The 16,695-nt window shown below is 40.2% G+C and overlaps 1 protein-coding gene across 2 annotated transcripts in view; it reads left to right on the top strand.

The window, feature by feature from the left end:
- Positions 1 to 16,624, top strand: part of cltcl1 (clathrin, heavy chain-like 1) — a 28,424-nt gene extending 11,800 nt beyond the window's left edge. The window contains exons 6-32 of one of the 2 annotated variants that reach the window (XM_084945608.1): positions 18 to 191; positions 399 to 596; positions 924 to 1,124; positions 1,220 to 1,372; positions 1,464 to 1,586; positions 2,088 to 2,225; positions 2,319 to 2,483; positions 2,645 to 2,825; positions 2,923 to 3,086; positions 3,173 to 3,298; positions 3,408 to 3,550; positions 4,339 to 4,573; positions 4,657 to 4,779; positions 4,883 to 5,028; positions 5,112 to 5,295; positions 5,872 to 6,064; positions 6,152 to 6,309; positions 6,442 to 6,606; positions 8,611 to 8,886; positions 9,522 to 9,671; positions 9,764 to 9,895; positions 10,015 to 10,125; positions 10,630 to 10,800; positions 11,024 to 11,245; positions 11,890 to 11,916; positions 14,479 to 14,554; positions 14,955 to 16,624. In XM_084945608.1, the coding sequence (XP_084801734.1) occupies positions 18 to 191; positions 399 to 596; positions 924 to 1,124; positions 1,220 to 1,372; positions 1,464 to 1,586; positions 2,088 to 2,225; positions 2,319 to 2,483; positions 2,645 to 2,825; positions 2,923 to 3,086; positions 3,173 to 3,298; positions 3,408 to 3,550; positions 4,339 to 4,573; positions 4,657 to 4,779; positions 4,883 to 5,028; positions 5,112 to 5,295; positions 5,872 to 6,064; positions 6,152 to 6,309; positions 6,442 to 6,606; positions 8,611 to 8,886; positions 9,522 to 9,671; positions 9,764 to 9,895; positions 10,015 to 10,125; positions 10,630 to 10,800; positions 11,024 to 11,245; positions 11,890 to 11,916; positions 14,479 to 14,554; positions 14,955 to 15,082 (4,263 nt within the window). In that variant the 3' untranslated portion in view covers positions 15,083 to 16,624. The remainder of the gene's footprint in view (positions 1 to 17; positions 192 to 398; positions 597 to 923; positions 1,125 to 1,219; positions 1,373 to 1,463; positions 1,587 to 2,087; positions 2,226 to 2,318; positions 2,484 to 2,644; positions 2,826 to 2,922; positions 3,087 to 3,172; positions 3,299 to 3,407; positions 3,551 to 4,338; positions 4,574 to 4,656; positions 4,780 to 4,882; positions 5,029 to 5,111; positions 5,296 to 5,871; positions 6,065 to 6,151; positions 6,310 to 6,441; positions 6,607 to 8,610; positions 8,887 to 9,521; positions 9,672 to 9,763; positions 9,896 to 10,014; positions 10,126 to 10,629; positions 10,801 to 11,023; positions 11,246 to 11,889; positions 11,917 to 14,478; positions 14,555 to 14,954) is intronic. The other variant, XM_084945609.1, reaches the window with a different exon arrangement.
- The last annotated feature ends 71 nt before the right edge of the window (positions 16,625 to 16,695 follow it).

Raw genomic sequence — 16,695 nt, forward strand, 5'->3', positions numbered from 1 at the left:
CTAATTATTCTCCTCAGATTGGTAGTAAGCATGGCGTAATATACTTGATCACAAAGTATGGTTACATTCACCTGTACGACCTGGAGTCTGGAGTGTGTATTTACATGAACCGAATCAGTGCTGAGACCATCTTTGTAACTGCTCCTCACGAAGCCACTTCGGGAATCATTGGTGTCAATAAGAAGGGACAGGTGAGAAGCAAACGGGCAGTGAGTGTGTGCAGAACAAATTCCCAAGTGAAATGTTTATTCATAGTGGATAATTTGACTGTAATTTTTTGGCAAGCTATGCCTGGCAGACATTCTTAAGAAACTGGACTGTTAACTGGACACATTTCTTAAGTTTAGTTATTTTTACTGTGCAGTTCTTAATTATTATCTGTTCCTTTTTTATTATAGGTTTTGTCAGTATGTGTGGAAGAGGAGAACATTGTAAACTATGCCACCAACGTGCTGCAGAACCCTGATCTCGCCCTGAGGATAGCTGTCAGGTCAAACCTTGCTGGGGCAGAGGAGCTTTTTGCTAGGAAGTTCAACACTCTGTTTGCCCAGGGAAGTTACTCAGAGGCTGCGAAGGTTGCTGCATCAGCACCCAAGGTACGCCTGTCTCTGCTGCCATTTTGTCATTCTTGCCTATGCTAATATGAACCAGGTGTGGGTGAGAACTGCACAAGGAGTCTTGCATTTGCACAGAATCAAATTGTCAAATATTTTTCTGTTGGTGCTTAAAACTATGACAGTTACACACACTGTGATTCAGCACTGAAAAACGAAACCCAAAAAGAATCCCGTATATGTTCATGTGAAAACACGGCAATAAACATGAAGTTCTCCTTCAAAACATTTCATGGAATCTGCTTTTGTTTTGTTTTTTACTCAACGACTAATAATTCCTTCATTCTTTGATGTCTTTCCTCGCCTCAGGGTATCCTGCGAACAGCAGAAACCATCCGCAAGTTTCAGAGCGTCCCGGCCCAGCCGGGTCAAGCCTCTCCACTGCTGCAGTATTTTGGTATTCTTCTGGACCAGGGCCAGCTCAACAAGTTTGAGTCTCTGGAGCTGTGCAGGCCTGTCTTGCAACAGGGCCGCAAGCAACTACTGGAGAAATGGCTGAAAGAGGACAAGGTATAACTGGAGGATTAAAGAAATGAGGCAGATTTGTAGATATACATTTATTTTACCAGTGTAAGTGAAGTAGCTTTTCTCCTCTTGTGTTGTAGCTGGAGTGCTCAGAGGAGCTGGGAGACCTGGTGAAGGCCTCTGACCCCACTCTCGCTCTTAGTGTGTACCTCAGAGCAAATGTCCCCAACAAGGTCATTCAGTGCTTTGCAGAGACTGGCCAATTCCAGAAGATAGTGTTGTATGCTAAAAAGGTAATCAGAAGGCTTATTGTGTTTCCATTTAAATTTTGAGCATTGCACAAATGGCAGGCATGCGCATTTTTATCCTTCTGCGTTCGCGTAGGTGGGATATACCCCAGACTGGGTGTTTCTGCTGCGGAATGTGATGCGTGTGAATCCAGACCAGGGTCTGCAGTTTGCTCAGATGCTGGTCCAGGATGAGGAACCGCTGGCCAACATCAACCAGGTAAACGCACACAAACGTGAACGCCTCTCTCACTGGAGACATCCTGCTCGTGTGCTCCCTTTAAAATGCATGTGCCTGTTTACCCTTATACATGCACGCAAACGCACAAAGTGCCCAGTGTGGGAGCCTACATATGTGTTATTCCAGATGTGGCAGCAATGCCAGGAATTCACTGAGTCAGTCACCCTCTCCTCCCTTTAAAGCCACATCATCACTCCGCTCTGTCCTAATCTCAAACAGGGAAGATGATGACTTTATGAAAAGCGATGGTGTTAAGGCGACCTTTGCTTTTCGGATGTGAACTTTTCATGTTTAAGGACATCTGCAAAACAGAAACATCTGGCTACCGGGCCTGTGGTGTTTAATAGTGTGCAACTCAAGCCTTTGCATGCTAACTCAAATCATTGTTCACAGATGGTCTGAAATTTAAAAAAAAAAAAGCGAGAACTTTGTCTAGCTATTTGTGTTTTGACTGCTCTTTTCTCTCATGCTCTTTGGTAGATTGTTGATGTGTTTATGGAGGGTAGTCTGATCCAGCAGTGCACCTCTTTCCTATTGGATGCTTTAAAGAACAACCGCCCAGCAGAAGGTCACTTGCAGACACGTCTGCTTGAGATGAACCTAATACACGCCCCCCAGGTGAATGTTAATGTTCAGACTCTCCTGCTTACCTTTTCTTTAATAATGTTAAATACAATGTGTTTGCTCATGTGTGCGTATGCGCTGTTTTAGGTAGCAGATGCAATCCTTGGGAACCAGATGTTCACACACTATGACCGTGCCCATGTTGCTCAGCTGTGTGAGAAGGCAGGACTGCTACAGAGAGCTCTTGAACACTACACTGACCTGTACGATATCAAACGAGCCGTGGTTCACACACATCTGCTCAACCCTGAGGTATGGCTGTAGAAGGGCAATGATGCCTGTATACTGCTCTCTTGGGAGCGGCTTCATTTTACTCTTTAATGTGTGAAAATGCTTCCTGAAATGACTCCTTTTTCCTCCGTGCTCAACATGTTGCTTTACTTTCTCCCCATTTTTTTTTTTTTTCTTTTTAGTGGCTGGTGAACTTTTTTGGCTCCTTGTCAGTTGAAGACTCTTTAGAGTGTTTAAGGGCCATGCTGTCGGCTAATATCAGGCAGAACCTGCAGCTGTGTGTCCAGGTAGCATCTAAATATCACGAACAGCTGGGAACTCAAGCGTTAGTGGAGCTTTTTGAATCCTTCAAGAGTTATGAAGGTAGGTGGAGTGGTTTTTCCTCATTTTCTGCAGGTTTGAATTCACACTAGATTAACTTAACCACCGTGTTGTTTCTCCCCTCTCATATCTCTACAAGGCTTGTTTTACTTCCTTGGGTCAATTGTGAATTTCAGCCAAGAGCCCGATGTTCACTTTAAATACATCCAGGCTGCCTGTAAAACCGGCCAGATCAAAGAAGTGGAGAGAATCTGTAGAGAAAGCAACTGTTACGACCCAGACAGGGTTAAAAACTTCCTCAAGGTATAAAGATCCCCTAGCATATTTTTCTGATATTAGCATCTTCCAGAGTTAATTCATAATAAACCTCATGTTTCTTCTGCTTCTAGGAAGCAAAGCTAACGGATCAGCTTCCTCTTATCATTGTTTGTGATCGCTTTGACTTTGTCCATGACCTGGTTCTCTACCTTTACCGCAACAGTCTGCAGAAATACATTGAAATCTATGTACAGAAGGTAAGATCTACAGTTCGGGTGACTTTATACATAATCTGATTATTATCTAGTTATCGTTATCGAGCTGCATGATGCTTCTCTATTTTGAATCCTTCCCACTTGCTTTCAGGTCAACCCCAGTCGTTTACCAGTGGTGATTGGAGGTTTATTGGATGTGGATTGTTCTGAGGATGTTATTAAGAACCTGATCATGGTGGTCAGAGGGCAGTTTTCCACTGATGAGCTGGTGGACGAGGTAGAGAAAAGGAACAGGTGAGACTAAAGGGTAAAACGATTTCCTGCCATCTCTTATAGCAGCTTCTCAAATGACCTGGCCTTTAATGCGCAGGTATCATGCTGGTACATAAAAACTGTTAAATCTAACTTCTGTAGGAATGAGTTTAAATGATAGATCAGATTGCAAGCCATGTTTGCGGTTTGCCTGAACCACTTAGTTAGTGTGTTTTCCCCTCAAGTCATTGAAGGAAAAGAACAAATACTAACTTGAAAATTGTTTCTTTTCCAATAAACCTTGAGGCGATCAGTAGTAAAGAATCATGATCTCCTTAGCTGATGCCTATAAATCGTTAAGCATTCACAAACAGGAGTGGAATACATGAATGTAAATATACAGACATTTATCTTTGTGTTTGCTCAGTGCATGCTTGTTAGTTTAATGCATACATGAAGTTGAAATTAATGTTTTAATTTTAACACCAAAGGTGATTTCTAGAGTGGATTCTCTGAGGCTGATGTTTCATCGATACCTCAGTATCAACCATCAGAATAACTTTGTCTCATATAATGAAGCTATTTAGTCTGTATCAACAAAGGTGAAAGTGAGAAACCCTAAAACATGACTCAATCGGCCTCCTGAGTGGACAATGCTGCCATCTAGTCTTCTGGCTGTGCATTACATCACAGGAAAAAGCTACATTGTAGCATCATCTTAGAAATGTGATGTGTGCTTTTACCAGTCCTTGCCATGAAATGAATTTTAAAAGCTTCTCCTTGGTATTATGTAATGAAGCTTTATATTAACGTACAGTTTCTGCTATCAGGTTGAAACTTCTGTTGCCATGGCTGGAGTCTCGTATCCATGAAGGATGTGAGGAGCCAGCTACCCATAACGCCCTGGCCAAGATCTACATTGACAGCAACAACACACCCGAGCGCTTCCTGAAAGAGAACCCGTTCTATGACAGCGCCGTGGTTGGACGCTACTGTGAGAAGAGAGACCCACACCTGGCCTGTGTGGCTTATGAGAGAGGGCAGTGTGATCTGGACCTCATCAAAGTATGTAGATCACTTTGTATGGCTTTAGTGTCATAATTTAAATAATTATAATGAATGCATTTTAAACTATTTGTTCATGTCAGGTGTGCAATGAGAATTCATTATTTAAGAGTGAGGCTCGATATCTGGTACGGCGGAAAGATCCAGAGCTTTGGGCGACTGTGTTAGAAGAAAACAATCCTTTTAGAAGACAGCTCATTGACCAGGTAAGGAATCCTCCACCTCTTCTTTTAAAGTAAAGCACGCAAACATGAATTGTATTTTTTTTTTTTTTCTTTCAACATCTATTTTCGATTTTCCTCCTCTCAGGTGGTGCAGACAGCTCTGTCAGAAACCCAAGACCCAGAGGAGGTGTCGGTCACAGTGAAAGCCTTCATGACCGCAGACCTACCCAATGAGCTGATTGAACTTCTGGAGAAAATCGTACTTGATAATTCAGTCTTCAGTGAACACAGGTACTTCAGGCTCACAGCTTATTCATGGTGATCATTTACGTGCAACCATTTTTCTAACATTTCTTTTATTTTTTTTAAACCAGAAACCTACAGAACTTGCTTATTTTGACGGCCATCAAGGCAGATCGCACTCGTGTGATGGAGTACATTAACAGGCTAGACAACTACGATGCTCCGGATATTGCAAACATCGCTATCAGCAACGAGCTCTTTGAAGAGGCGTTTGCTATTTTCAAGAAGTTTGATGTGAACACCTCAGCCATACAGGTAAAAACAAACCTAATCCTGCTAAAACTGCACTGATGCTGGAGGTCGAAGTTACAGTAAGCTAAAGTTACTAATCACAGAACCTTTTCTCTGTAAAAATGTACATTAATATGTACATTTATTTTACTCAATTAAGTACAAATTTCCATTTTTTTTGTAAAAGAATTTGTTGCGACATTTGTAGTTGGGGATGTTTATACTTCATGTGTCAGGGTATACCTCATCTCTCGACCTGTAAGAACTGGCATAATCTCCCGGGCTCTCCTACCAAAGTTAGAAAAACATTTAAGAAAATCAATGGATTAATGAATGAATTGATATTTACCTTTCCTAAATCCGGGCCATTAAAAGTACTTGTGGGTAAGCCCTTTAACTAAACTAACAAAGTCATTTGCCAATGATAGCAGGTTTCATCAGTTTCTCTTAATCACTGTGAATTTAGCACTTCTACTTAATAGTGAAAACGAACGAGCCTTAAAAATGCTAGTCCTATTGTTTTCTATTGTTTTATCTCATGTTGGCTCATAGAATATAGCCATCTCTTTTTTATTTTTTTAAAATTTTGTATCCCTCTAGGTACTGATAGAGCACATAGGGAACTTAGACCGTGCCTATGAGTTTGCTGAGCGCTGTAATGAGCCTGCAGTGTGGAGTCAGTTAGCAAGAGCCCAGCTGCACAGAGACCTGGTCAAGGAAGCCATTGATTCATACATTAAAGCTGTTGACCCGTCAGCGTACATGGAGGTGGTCAACGCAGCCAGCAAGAACAGTACGTTTTTGATTTACAGGTAAAACATGCTAATGGTGTTTATCAGTCTTGGGTCTGAGCTGATCTGTAGTGTGTTGCTGTTTCTAGATAACTGGGAGGATTTGGTGAAGTTTCTACAGATGGCTCGGAAGAAAGCCAGAGAGTCTTACGTGGAGACGGAGCTGATCTTTGCTTTAGCTAAAACTAACCGTCTGGCTGAGCTGGAAGAATTTGTCAGCGGGCCCAACAATGCTCACATACAACAGGTAAAAAAACAACAACAAAAGTTCCAGCTGTAGTGTTAAAGAGATGTGTAGCTGTTGCAGAATGTGCTTTTTGCTCTTTGCCAGAAAATGATTGCTAACTGTATATTCATCATCTGATCTGTACCTCTCCAGGTGGGCGATAGATGTTATGAGGAGGGTATGTACGAAGCAGCCAAACTTTTGTATAACAATGTGTCCAACTTTGCTCGACTTGCATCCACATTAGTCCACCTGGGAGAGTACCAGGCAGCCGTGGACAGCGCCAGGAAAGCCAACAGCACACGGACATGGAAGGAGGTAACTGGCGCGAAAACACCTCTGTGCACCAAGAATTTGACTATGAAATAGTCTGACTCTTAATCTATTATCATATTGTAGGGTAAATTACCACCTTTAACTGGGCTTAAACTTAATTTAAATTTTGTGCACACGCTATTAAAACAGATTGCACATTACGGTGGCAGTCTGCTGCTATGTAGGAGTTAATATAGTAGGTGTGTTTAACTTTTAAGTGCCATTCACGTCAAGATCTACGTCATAATTATTTCTGGAGTGTCTGAGGCTACGTCCACACGTACACGGGTATTTTTGAAAACGGAGATTTTCCGTTTTCGTTTTAAAAAATAATCCCGTCCACACGTAAAGGCAGAAATGAAGGAAAACGCTGCTAGGAACTTGCCAAACCAACAGGTGGCGATATATTCCTAACCTTGTAGAAATGTTGGCCAATCAGAAGTCTAGAAGCCTCGGTGGGAAAAAGTAAACAAAGCTGGGGCATAGAAGCAGAACCGAGTCGTATGTGTGGAGGGACAGTAACTGTGTGTGTATATGTAAGCATTTAAACACTGCAGAGAATACAATTAACAGTAACAGTACTGTAGAAATTCATTTCACCGAAACAATAACGTGGCGCACAGTGTGACGTCAAAAAAGGCGCACACCTTTGACGTTGCGTTTTCTCCGTTTTTCTCGTCCACACGTAAATGCAAAAACGGAGTTTTCAAAAATCTCCACCCTGGCCGGAGTTTTTAAAAATCTCCGTTTTCAGTGACCGAAAACGCCGTTTACGTGTGGACGAAAAGTGCAAACGCATAGAAAAATCTGCGTTTTCAAAAATACCCGGGTACGTGTGGACGTAGCCCCATTCATCTGATTTGTCTCTCAGCAAAATAATAATGTATGGATTCGTGAGCAGCCATGGATTGCACATGGCTGCTATAGCCTGTTGTTTATGCTCATTAATTAATTATTTATTCTATTTAATAAGGAGCACACAGTATAATGGATACCAGGGCCAGATTTGATGAAAATGGCTAATTTGCATCTGTACCCCAAACCAGGGAATTAAAAAAAGAGAAACATTGACACCTGATTATTGCATATTTCTATATAGCAATTTTATTTATATAGAACATTTCATTATATGCAAACTCAGTATGCTAAGTTTACAGTGTCTTAAGGCAGTGCATGTGTAGAAAGCACACATTTAAAAAAGAAAAAGGACAAAATGCAGAGAGAGACAAACCAAAAAAAACAGATTAAAAATACTTCCTTGGTTTGTTCCTTGTCTGAGGTGCATCACAGCTTGTCCAAACGTGTTGCACCCCTTTGGATTTTCTAGTACAATTACAGGTCTCCGCTTTGTCTGATTAATTTAAAAGACATGGGGAAACAATGCCGTAATTCTATACTGAGCATAACTGAATCAATATAGTGGCGAATTACAAGAGTAGTCATTTCAAGGCGCTTTATTTTTAAGACATTACAGACAGAAGCCCCAATGATCACACGGTTCCTTACAAGCAAGAGAGATGGATGGTAAACAAAAACAGGACAAAACAAAATGTCAGTGACATGCAATAGTGGATATAAACATAAATAGTGCTTATAAATGCACGGGGGAAAAAAAAGAAAGGAAAGTGAGGGAGAGAAACGCACTATAGCTACCCAGCAGTCTGAGCCTGTCATAAACAAGATTTATAAAACTACTTAAGGGGCTGATTTAACAGCTTTTTTTATTTTTTTATTTTTATTTTATTATTAGTTTTGTTTTATTTCTGTGGATATAAGATTGAAATTGAGTGATTTTCTTGCTGCAGTTTTTATGTTATTACAGCTTTTAATTCAGGTCACCTCAGTGTTTCTAATATAGTCACTTCATGTAAAAAAATGACAGATTCTTGATGATTAGAGGATTACACAAAAAGGTAGCAAAACACAGGATGTGATGATATGAATGATAGAAGTGGTCCTCTGTTTATCGTTGGCTATCTCCAGTTTCATGCATTAATTTCTTTTCAGGTATGTTTTGCATGCGTGGACGGCGAGGAGTTTCGTCTGGCACAAATCTGCGGCCTTCACATTGTGATCCATGCTGACGAGCTGGAGGACCTTATCAGCTACTACCAGGACCGCGGGTACTTTGAGGAACTCATTGCTCTGCTTGAGGCTGCTTTGGGTCTGGAGCGGGCCCATATGGGTATGTTCACCGAGCTCGCCATCCTCTACTCAAAGTTCAAACCTCAGAAGATGAGGGAGCACCTGGAGCTCTTCTGGTCCAGAGTCAACATCCCAAAGGTAGAGTGTTTCTGTTACTATGTGTGCGCGTTTGCCCGTTTCAAAACCGTTCATTCTTTTGTCAGATCAAAGAGGTTACTTGTGTGCCATGAAATCTTTTGATTCATTACTCAGTGAACATTTCTGCTTCTCATCAGCACCATGAAAAAGGAAGCAGACAGAAAATTAATTGACTTGTTTTTCTGTCTTTTACAGCTAGTTCTTTACTGACACATTTCTGGTGACTTGCAGCAATTAAACTTTAATTTACCAGCTTTATGCAACTGTTTGTCATCTTGCCCTCAAATAACCTTTTGAAAACTTTAAATATCTTTTTTTAAAATGTTTAAAAGCATGAAATACTATTTTATTTTAATATTTTGCTAATTTCAAAAGATGTGTATTAATACATCTATATAAATGGTTAAAAAATAATTATGTTTTGATATGAATATTTTTTTTGGCTCAGTGTGTGTGTGTGTGTGTGTGTGTGTGTTCCCCCCCCCCCCTCTCAAAAAGAGTAGGTTACATAAAAAATAAATCATCTATTTGATGTCAGCCTTTCAAAGCTTCAAGACATTTTACTTCAAATATATCAAATCTATTAGACCAGCCAAACAAATCTCTGACAGTAATGAATGTTTTCTGTCTACCAGGTTCTTCGTGCTGCAGAGCAGTCTCATTTATGGGCAGAGTTGGTTTTCCTTTACGATAAATACGAGGAGTATGACAACGCTGTCATCACTATGATGACTCATCCGACTGACGCATGGAAAGAAGGGCTTTTTAAAGATATTATTGCAAAGGTAAACACGGCTATTTTTAAATGTTTATTATTTTCACAAACTGCTTACATGATCAATTGATCACTTATTGTGTTTTTTCTTTTATCCTTTAGGTTGCCAACGTGGAGCTCTACTATAAGTCTCTATCCTTCTATCTGGATTACAAACCCCTCCTACTGAATGATCTTCTGACCATTTTGTCTCCTCGGTTGGACCACAGCCGGGCTGTCATCTTCTTTAGCAAGGTAACAACCAGCATGGCCAGCCTCACTTTTTAAAACATATATTAAATAAAATGTGTTTTTCTAAATAAACTGGACCCATTGCTGATATGGTGTGACATGGGTTGCTTTTTCTCTCTTAGATGAACCAGCTGAAGTTGGTCAAGCCTTACTTGAGGTCTGTGCAGAATCACAATAACAAGTCTGTCAATGAAGCTCTTAACAACCTGCTGACAGAGGAGGAAGACTACCAGGTTTGCCAGCCCGCTCTGTGACTTATATTGATCACAACACATGATGTAAAACACAAAGAGCTCAAATATGTGACCTATTTGTTGCCACTTTTTTGTCGCTTTTGTATTATTTACTGTGTTTTAAGCATTATTTGCAATTTTTTAGACATTCAAACAAGTATGGCAATCAAATGCTACAAAGCTCAAAAAAAGAGTAATATCTGTGTAAAGAAAGTCATAAAGACATAATCTATGGCCTGGCTGTAAATCGCAGGTGATTTTCGAGCCCCTCTCGTAGCCACTGATAGCAGCGGTTCCAATTTTAGACCTAGCAATTTTGTTTTGCTGTGATGACGCCTGCTTTTTCACACCAGCACCAGTCTCTTTATGTTGAAATCCACAGAGCCAGTTATGGATTGAGGATAGACACCATACTGGTGTAAATGGGTACAGGAAGCAGTGCCCAGGACACTGTTACCTCTGGATCTCAAATGCAATGCATTTCTATCCGTGTATCATCCACAGGGATTGAGAGCCTCCATTGATGCTTATGACAACTTTGACACCATCGGGTTGGCTCAGAGGTTAGAAAAGCATGAACTGATTGAGTTCAGGCGTATTGCTGCTTATCTGTATAAGGGCAACAACCGCTGGAGACAGAGCGTGGAGCTTTGCAAGAAGGACAAACTATACAAGGTAATGAAAAAATAAATAGATAGAAAAGCTCTTAAAAATACAGAAGACTTTTAAAAGGTTCCATTTCCTCAATGTACCTATAGATGGCAGTGTTTGTTTACTTCACACGCGAATAGCATCTGTTCACAGGAATGATTCTTTTGGCTAATTTCTCACACTTGAAGATAAAGGATTTTATCTTTCACTCAGCCATGTGAATGAGATACTTTTTTGTCTCTTCTAGGATGCCATGCTGTATGCAGCGGAGTCTAAGGATGCTGAGCTGGCAGAGACTTTACTCCAGTGGTTCCTAGAGGAGGGCAGGAAGGAGTGCTTTGCTGCCTGCCTGTTTGCCTCCTATGATCTCCTGCACCCTGACGTGGTGCTGGAGCTGGCCTGGAGGCACAACATAATGGACTTTGCCATGCCGTACTTTATCCAGGTCATGAGAGAGTACCTCACGAAGGTTGGTGCTGACAATCAACACCAGGAGTTTGTTTGATGTCAGCTTTACCACTAAAGTAGATTTCACTATTGTGTAATTTTAAGAAGAATATGTGGTGTTGTTGATGTAATATGTCTGTGATTTCTGAGAAACAGGTCAAACATATATGGTGAGACAAGAAGGCAGACACTAAGGCCTTCTTAAGTAATAATATTTAAAGGGACAGTTCAGCCCAATTTTTTTCCCTCTGGCCTGCAGTGCTGTTTGTCCATCCATATTAGCCGGTGTAGTTTGCTCAGCAGAAGATAATTTCCTATATGAAAGTGCTCACAACAAGATTTGTGCAATTATTTTGTGCAACTAGGTCAATACTTCTGGGAAAAGGCGTTAATGTCGAGTTTGTCGCATGAAATTTTTTTTGGCACTTTAAGAACCACAAGACACTAAAAGTGTCATTTAGTTCTGTTACATTCAAGCCTTCAACGATGTCACCACAGCTTGTATTTCCAAAACCATGCAAATTCCATCAAAACAATCTAGATGGATTTTTAAAAAAAATCACTACAAGCCAGAGTGAAACATGTAAATCTTCATAATGACCTTTAAGTATATTTACCAGTGCTACCTGCAGATATGTGAGGTCATGTCTTTGGGTTCTTTTCCAGGTTGATGAGTTTGCAGCGAAGGTGACGGTCTCTGGCCCTTTTTATTTAAAAAAAATTCTCTTCTGTGTTCTGTCTGTCTGTTTTTCCCGTAACTTAACTCTTAGGTTTCTGATGTAGGAACCTAGCATGGACTGTAGATTGAGTTTGGCCTAACTAGGTCTGGTCCTGGAGAACTGTAGTAGTGTGCAGGCTTTTGTTCCACTTGTGCCAGTACATGTTCAGATTAAGCAGGTTTTCCTCCAGTGAGCCCTAATCTTAGTTATTTATTTCTCTTGGTTTTTAGCCATTTGACACAAGTTCATGAGAAATAAAAATAAATAGACACATAACTACTTTTCAGTGAAAACATTAATAAAACATCTGGCTAAATGTGGCAGTAGTATATGAGTTAGTGTAATCAGAAGCTAAAATAAATAGCCTCCCACTACCAGACCAGGTGAAATGAACATTTTTAACCTCCTCTTATTCCAAAGTGTATTTTAGAGCCTAAATAATAATGACTTAGTGACATTGACGCAAATCTGATGCAACAGAGATGAAACATAACAATTTTTAATGGATAATGTTTACTTGTTAAAGTTAAGAGTGACTGTATTATAATTGAGTATGTAGTCTGCATCTTAATTTTGGGTAAATATGCAGCAGTAAAGGGACGTTTGGTAGATTATAAAGTGTTTTCTAGCTGTCAAGTGCAAGAAGGTAAATGTAGTCTAAAGCAAAAACTCTGGAGCCAAGGCCTGTACACTATTTTTTTTTTTTTTTCTTCTTCAGCACCAGGATTAGCCTGTCCTGGCCTAACGGATACCTCTTACCTCTAACTTTTCTCTCTCTTGGGGCTGCATCTTGTGTCAAGTGGCATTTTTAAAGCCTTGAAACTGTGATCTTTCCAGCTGACGGAGGCTTTTTGAAAGCCCAGAAAAGAAGACAATCACCGAGAAAAAGCTGCTTTGGCTTTAGACTTGCTCGATGCACCCCCATGTTTCTAACTAAAGGTCACTTTGTTTTAGTTTTTATTGTTGAAATTAGTGCAGGGCTGCAAACAATAACCTCAAAGGTTATGTAGTGCCCTTTCCTCAGTTTGTGAAAGTCTTTTCAGTTAGTTTTAGTTTTTCAGTTTAGGTTTGTTGTAGGTAAACCTTTGGTACTGGTCAAACAGGTTGGGATGGAATCTAACAGCCAGTTTGAGCAGCTAATCAGGTAGAGAAATCCCAACCCTGCCTCACATGAAGTAGTTCAGTACATACATGTTAAACAGGCAGCTTACCCCAGTGATACCTTTGTATATGCAAATATCATGTTCTTTTCTCTACACCTTTGTCCCAACTTTTTAAGAAATGTTTATTTCTTTAATTCTGACTCAACATGACTCTGCGCTGACCAAGCTTCAATTATAAACCTTCAGTATTCAGCCTTCTCCACAGTTAAAGCACAGTGCCTGATTACTCCTTTGCACTTAGGGATTAGGATTAGTGCTACAAACAATTCACAATTACTGTACGCCTGGCAAGGATGAGCTTGACCTGCGAGCCCTTAGCTTGATTTTTAGGCCAGCAGTGATAAACACTCAGTCAGGAGGGTCTGCTTGCAGCTGTGATCAGGTGCACGCTGAAGTTGTGACTGCCACTTAATCTTGTAGCACTTTTAATGGCACAAAATTGAAATATAGAAACGTACTGTTTAGCTTTTGCTCTCCTTGTATTCAAATATTTCTTTAACCTTAAACCTTACCTTAATTCTTCTTTTTAAAGGGTCAATTTTACACAAATCACTAAAATAAAATATCAAAATTAAATAAAATCCACCTGCTGGTGTCGAGTTGTGATGCAATTTTGGATTTGTTGCTGCTCTGTTGCATTGATGTTAATCTGCTTTTCTTCCTGGTGCATAAAGCACTTAGCTTTTAGAAAATTAGCACCTTTCCAAATTTGTCATTGTTCATTGTTATCTGGAATTCATCATATGCAGACCATGTAAAGACTTTTTTAAGGCAAATTATTTACTGCTGAATATAAAAAATAAACAACAGCTTTGAGTCACAGATGGTATTTGAATGAAAGATGGTATACTAAAGCTCAGAGCAGAACCTGTTGGATTGGGGTGATAGCAGGAGTGTCACAAGTCATTTGATGCTACTAGATGTGATAAAAGGTTAAATGGTTTTATTTAATGTGATTTGGGTAAACTGACCCTTAAATTTTCATTTAACATTTTTACTGCAAGCTTTATTAGAAATTCTCACCAAACCTGCATGGCATCTTCTCTCACCTTTAGCTGCACTGTGAAGTGGTGATTGTAGTTTTGTCTTTCACAGATGAAGATCATATATCTTCTGTAACTGCTTGTGTTTGTCAGTGTTTATTAATTTGATGTGGGATAAGCCTTAGTGTATTTTTAAAGCTCAGGTATTAGAGTTTATGTTGTAATTTGCAAAGTTTTTGCCAAAAATCTATAAAATATGAAAAACAGATTGAGCCAACTTGAGCTTATATACTTTCTGCACGATACCTAGAATCCATAAACTGAGACTTTCTTTCAACAGTAAGCATGTGAGTGATGTCTAATCCGTCCTCTCTTCTTTGTTGCCCTCAGGTGGACAAACTGGAGGAGGCTGAAAGCCAAAGAAAAACTGAAGAGGAAGTGACAGAGCCTCAGCCGATGGTGTTCGGTAGGTTTACAGGCAGAACAGCTCACTGAGGGATGAACATTGTTGTTCCTGGATAAAGTAAATGATTTCCCCAAATGAAGCTTGGGCTATACTTTACAATGATATAATCTAGCTGATTAGTTTACCCATAATAAGTGGACATGCTTGCGTTTTCTGTTATTATCTGAAACCAGCAGCAGCTGTTGCTGTGTAATTAGCTTTACACCGCCAAAAGAATTACAGGCTCATTGAGAAGCACATAAAGAAAACCTAAGTGGAGAAAAAAAAAGCCCCATAATTTTGTTTGATATAGAACAAACAACTTTAGCAGTTCAACAAAACAGTCCAGTCATGTGTACTTTCTTATAAAGACGGGGGAAATTTTTATTTTGTCTGTGTTTGTTTTTGTTTATGTGATCAGGTCAGCAGCTGATGTTGACTGCCTCTCCTTCTCCAGTGGCTCCCCAGCCAGCGTATCCTGGCTACGGCTACCCTCCCGCTGCTGCCGCAGGCTACCCCGCTCAGCCCGCTTACGGCTTCAGCATGTAGATCCGCCAACTCGTCCTTCTCCTCCACCCCTCTTCCCTACACACATCCACCCACCCTGAACCACACTGCTGCTCTGGGTTTCAACTGGCTGACTGGTGGCGTACAGCCTCCTGAAATTTCGCTGGGCCTTCATTTCCCAGTGAGGCTCCACGTGAATTCACAGAAACTGCAATAGAAACTTTGTCTCTAGTTTTTCCACACCCATTTTAGAAGGGTGGCATCAAGTCTGTTGGACCCTCCCTGTTGTATTTTCCACTCAGACATTATAACTGCATCACTGATCTACACGGCATGAAGTCACCTCTCAGCTCCTTAGAGGTATTAGCATACTGAAGATAACATTAGTTGCGCCAAACCACTCTGTCCTGTTGCTGTTCCAGGTAGACTTTATTAACCATAGAGCAGCTTTTTTCTTTTCTGTTTTTTTTTTTCTTTCTTTTTAATTTTTAATTTTAGCACTGAAGAAGAGACTTTACTGCAGAGTTCAGGGGTACCTTACTCCTAAAGCACTGTCACAGCCTTACACATTCTGATGAGGCGGCAAAACGGGCTCATTTGTTCATGTTTAATTTTGCAACTGTCTCATGTTCTGATTAGAAAGACAGTTACTGTGCAATAGTTTTATTTGTCCTTTCACAACAGGTACAAATTGTTTGCTGTATTATGGACTAAGAACACTTGTTTTATGAGGTTACAGTCTCTGTGTGCGTATGTGTGTGTGGGAGTATGCGTGTAGCCTCTAAAGCCTTTGGGGGTTTCGTCACCAAAACCAAGACACACTCAATGATATCTCCACTCCTTTGCAGCTGCAAACCTTTTGCTGGGTCAGAGCGGTTGATCTCATCAGTCGACTTTTTGGAGTTTCGGTAACGGTTGTGGCAAAAAGGCTGAAAGAAAGCAGGTGAAAACGGAAAGGCGAAATGTAGACTGTGCATGTGCTGCCAAACTATAATGCTGCAACCAGGAGCACAATTTTCATGTTACACTCAAGTATATGAAGTATTACTAATGTTGAGTAAAAAAAAACAGTTATGTATGATGAAACTTTCTGATCCAACTAATGAAAAAAACAAACAAAAGTGTGGCGAAGCTCCAACACACTCGAGATGAAAACGGGGGAATGTTAGCTCACGTCCTGGTGCCGGCTGGTTCAAGTGTCATTATTGTACTGAAAACAGTGTATAATTTAAATATATTGAAATACCTAACTAATCAAAGTATTATGGAATATGTATTGTCTATAGTGTGTTGTTGTAGTCTTAAAAAGCATAATGATTTTTGTAAGAAAATGACAAAATGCAAAAACAGCAGATGAATAAACGCCAAAATCTTGAGGTAAGACTGCTCAAGGTAACAAAAGATGAGTTATTGACTTTATTTCATGTCAACGTCCCCATGTGATAAGCAGAGCTCTGGCCCGTCGTGGTCCCGGCACTGGATTTGTCAAAGATAAAATGCAAATAATCTGAGCTGCACACCAGTTGCTTATTTTATCTGCACAATTCATGCATACAGAAAGAGGAATAAAGTTTACACACTGTGTGTGTTCGTGCATTGTTATTTTACATCAGGAGACACTGGGTGTGAAACATTTCAGTTGAATCAAACAAAAA

Source organism: Perissodus microlepis, chromosome 12 (assembly GCF_051167445.1).
Source record: "Perissodus microlepis isolate ML-2025 ecotype Zambia chromosome 12, ASM5116744v1, whole genome shotgun sequence".
Classification (NCBI taxonomy): Eukaryota; Metazoa; Chordata; class Actinopteri; order Cichliformes; family Cichlidae; genus Perissodus; species Perissodus microlepis.